Source organism: Zingiber officinale, chromosome 7A (genome assembly GCF_018446385.1).
Source record: "Zingiber officinale cultivar Zhangliang chromosome 7A, Zo_v1.1, whole genome shotgun sequence".
In the NCBI taxonomy this organism is placed as follows: Eukaryota; Viridiplantae; Streptophyta; class Magnoliopsida; order Zingiberales; family Zingiberaceae; genus Zingiber; species Zingiber officinale.
In genome coordinates, this window is record NC_055998.1 from 86,992,267 (window position 1) to 86,996,539 (window position 4,273).

General features: G+C 37.2%; 1 protein-coding gene across 1 annotated transcript; it reads left to right on the top strand.

Moving 5' to 3' along the window:
- Nucleotides 1–416: 416 nt before the first annotated feature.
- On the top strand, nucleotides 417–3,981 carry LOC122001715 (receptor-like protein EIX2). Its single transcript, XM_042556604.1, has 2 exons — nucleotides 417–3,239; nucleotides 3,312–3,981. The coding sequence occupies exons 1-2, from the start codon at nucleotides 443–445 to the stop codon at nucleotides 3,635–3,637; spliced, it is 3,123 nt and encodes a 1,040-aa protein (XP_042412538.1). The 5' UTR covers nucleotides 417–442; the 3' UTR covers nucleotides 3,638–3,981.
- Nucleotides 3,982–4,273: the final 292 nt, after the last annotated feature.

Sequence of the window (4,273 nt, forward strand, 5' to 3'; positions counted from 1 at the left end):
TTATTCGTATATTTTACCTTAATTCCATAATAAATTCTTATTACCTATGTTTTGTGAATGCTTATAGTTAATGTTTAATTGTCTATTTTTTCCCCCAAAAAAATGTAAAAGACACGAGCTCCTTGTTTATTAATATGGAGAAATTAAAAAAAAAAAAAAGACTACTATCCTAGCAAAACAACTTTGCTATTAAGTATACAATTTAAAATAACAAACACAGACTGTACTAGTAAACGAAGTTCACTAGTAAAGTCTTCCATATATGGCCCACACGGGGAAGAGTTGGATTAATAGTAGAAAATACCGATGGGTGGCAGATTTCATAAGGCACTAGTTTTTTATAGAAAAGTTAGGTTGAGATTGGCCTTATATATTGAACAATAAGCTATTGCAATCCCCTTCAAGGAAAGCAGCAAGTAGTTTACCAAATTGGAGGTAGACTATGCCTCTGCACTCCTTCTACTACTCTTTGTTGCTTTGTGGGCTTATTATGAGCCTTGCCTTTTCTTTCAAAGAAGCAGCAGTAGCAACACCTACAAGGGGCTGCTCGGAAGTGGAACGGGACGCCCTTCTCAGCTTCAAAGCCAACGTCAAAGATCCTTCCCACCGTTTGGCCTCGTGGTCTCCACAAATAGACTGTTGCAAATGGAGTGGCGTCGTATGCAAGACGACCGACAACGCAAGTTTGTTCGGAGGCCAGCATGTTGTGGAGATCAACCTTCAAAATCCATACGTTGATACTGAGTCTTTCTTTGTTGATCCGCAAACTTTCCTTGCATCTCTGCGAGGTGAGATACCAAGTCCTTTCCAAACAGCTCTGCAAGGTGAGATGTTGAGTCCTTCTTTGTTGAACTTGACTCGGTTAGAACGGTTGAATCTAAGTTGGAATGACTTCGGAGGCACTCCAATTCCAAAATTCATTGGCTCATTTTTGAATCTCAAGTATCTTGAGCTTTATGGGTCCAACTTTGCTGGAGTCATTCCTTCTCAACTTGGCAATCTGTCAAGCCTTTATCATCTTGGGCTGGGTTCAAGATGGTATGTGGGTGCAATTGCCCCTCGTTTGGATTGGCTCTCAGGGCTCTCTTCTTTGAGGCACCTCGACCTTTCCTCTGTGAATCTCAGTACAGTCTCTCAAAATTGGTTGTCGGAGGTCAACATGGTTCCTTCCCTGCAAGAATTATATCTGTACGGCTGTGATCTTAATCACATCCCCTCTTCATTTAATTCTCATCTCAATCTCACTTCTCTCAAAATTCTTAACCTCGAAGCCAATCTCTTCTCCTCCTCCTTGCCCAACTGGCTGTGGCGACTCACTAGTCTCTCATCGCTTACAATTGATGCTTCAGGACTGATACCTGCTGGAATCAGTAACCTAACTAGACTAATTCAACTTCATATTTCTGGCAACATATCTAGTCCCCTACCTGTTGAAATCTGGAGTCTGAATCATCTAATGCAACTTGACCTTAGCTCCAATAACATGCTAACGGGTCCTATACCCACAGAAATTGCAAATTTAAGTAGTCTACAATTATTATTTCTTTCTGATTGTTCACTTAATGGTCAAATGCCTTCTGAAATTGGGAACTTGAGAAGTCTAATAAGCCTCGACCTTTCTTTTAATTCACTTTCGGGTCCCATACCTACAGAGATTGGGAACTTGACTAGTCTAATAAGCCTTGACATTTCTTTTAATTCACTTTCGGATCCCATACCTACAGAAATTGGGAACTTGACTAGTCTAATAAACCTTAACCTTTCTTTTAATTCACTTTCGGGTCTCATACCTACTGAAATAGGGAACTTGAGTAGTCTTGTAAGACTCCACCTTACTGGTAATTCACTTTCGGGTTCCATACCTACTGAGATTGGGAAACTTTCTAAGTTACAGAGTTTAACCTTACAGGAAAACTCTTTAGTGAGTGTCCTCTCAGAATCTCATCTTGCAAACCTAACCAACTTAAAGACTTTAACCTTAAGGGAAAACTCTCAAATTACCATTTCATTCGACTATGATTGGGCCCCTTCTTTTCAACTGGAAACGATTGACTTGGCCTCTTGTATAGTGGGTCCTAGGTTTCCACAATGGCTTCGTTCACAAAAATCCATGTTCGCGTTGAGTTTGTCCAATACAAGCATTAATGACATCCTACCTCATTGGTTGTGGAATTCATCTTCTTCTACCTTTTGGACTATTGATCTCTCTAATAATAAGCTTAGGGGTACTTTGCCATCATCGATGGAGGGAATACCAAGCCTTCAATTTTTAAATCTACGTTCTAATAAACTGGAAGGACTTGTTCCTCGTTTGCCACCTCGAATCTTTGCCCTAGACCTATCTTTTAATGACTTTTCAGGGCCTATACCATCAAAAATTCCACGACAAATACATATTAACTTCATGTCTCCAAACTACTTAATCCTTTCGAATAATCACATCAACGGGAGCATACCATCTTTCATTTGCAAATGGGAGCAATTGAGAATTTTGGATTTATCCTACAACAGATTATCTGGAGAGATACCCAAGTGTTGGCAAGAAGCAAATACGAACCTTGACTTTATTCACTTGGGAAACAATAAGCTGACTGGTGAAATTCCTAGCTCTATTGGAAACTTGATTGGATTGGCATCTTTGCATTTGGACAACAATGATCTCAGTGGACAACTTCCAATGTCATTGAAAAATTGCACTAAACTACATGTTATTGATCTCAGAGGCAACAACTTTATAGGAAGTATACCTACGTGGATTGGACAAAGTTTGCAACAATTGACTGTTCTTAAATTACGATCAAATATGTTTTCTGGCATTATTCCTTCAAATCTTGGAGAACTGAGCAATCTTCAAATTCTTGACCTTGCCAATAACAATTTAAGAGGGTCTATACCATATTCCTTTGGCAATTTCAGTGCAATAAGATCAACATCAAGAGCAATGAATCATTCAATTTCAATTGGAGGAGCAGACTTATATATTGGATATGGAGAAAGTGATAGTCTTTCAATAGTTACAAAGGGATTTGAATATGTCTTTTCATCTATTCTTTATTTGGTGAAGATTATAGATCTTTCAAACAATAGTCTTACGGGTGAGTTTCCTATGACATTCGGCTCTCTTGTAGGACTTCAAACTTTGAATCTGTCAAGGAACTTTTTAAGAGGCAGGATTCCATATACTATTGGTGAAATGAAGTCATTGGAAACTTTGGATTTGTCATTCAACAACTTATCAGGTGTTATTCCTCAAGATTTGTCAAGATTGACGGCTTTAAATCATTTAAACCTTTCTTACAATAATTTGTCAGGGAATATTCCATCTGGGTATCAACTTCAAACACTTCAAGATGCTTCCATTTATAAGGGCAATGCTCATCTTTGTGGGGTTTTGATTAACAAGAGATGCTCCACTGATGTTGGTAATAATGTGACAAAGGAAGAGTTGCAAAAGAGTAAATCACAAATATTTCTATCAATTTACTTTGGTACCTCACTTGGATATGTGATTGGATTGTGGAGTCTGTTTGTAATCCTACTATCCAAACAAAATTGGAGGAATTTGTATTTTCAGTTGATTGACAGAGTCTTTCACAAAGTTCACGTACCATTATGCTGGAGAAGTTTGGGTAGCTAAATGATGTTTAGGTAAACTGTGGGACAAAATCGAGGTCGATACCAATGTAGCTATTCAGATACTTCATCTTCTGTAATAGAGTTCTATTTTGTTTTAGCAATGTTTAAGCAAATTCTGATATAAATAAGATTTGATTAGTATCGATGCAACTATTCAAATATTTTGTCTTCTATAATGGATTCTTATTATCCTATTGTGAGTGCTTATAGTTAATATTTTATTTTTATTTTTTTTCGAACGAAGGAAAAGATGCAAGCCCCTCTTTAGTTAATAGAGAAGAGAAGACTACTGCAGCACAAACTAAACATAGCAGAACTAGAGAATGAAGAATGCCTACACCTGTAAATAATATTTTTGGAGAAGTTTTATTATGTCACTCGTATGTTGCAATTGTAAGTATACAATTTACACTAGCAAACAAAGACGTGAACACATTGTATATGGTAAAAAAAAAATCAGAAAAGAGTCAATTATATGGAGATTTCGAGTGTAATAGCTTTGTGTTTTGAGAATTGTCACTCTTGTTGATAGATAATAAGCACAATTGTTAGCATGAATTCATGATAAAATAGAGAATTCTTAGTTTGAGGATGATTTTACGATATTGAACCAATACCATGCCCTTTTTCTTCCTCA

What these genes read in the sequence shown, in the direction of transcription:
- LOC122001715 (XM_042556604.1), top strand. Translation starts at nt 443, where the DNA reads ATGCCTCTGCACTCCTTCTACTACTCTTTGTTGCTTTGTGGGCTTATT. An exon ending in GTCATTCAACAACTTATCAG is followed by an intron (nt 3,240 to 3,311) that starts GTGTTATTCCTC and finishes ATAATTTGTCAG; the next exon opens with GGAATATTCCATCTGGGTAT.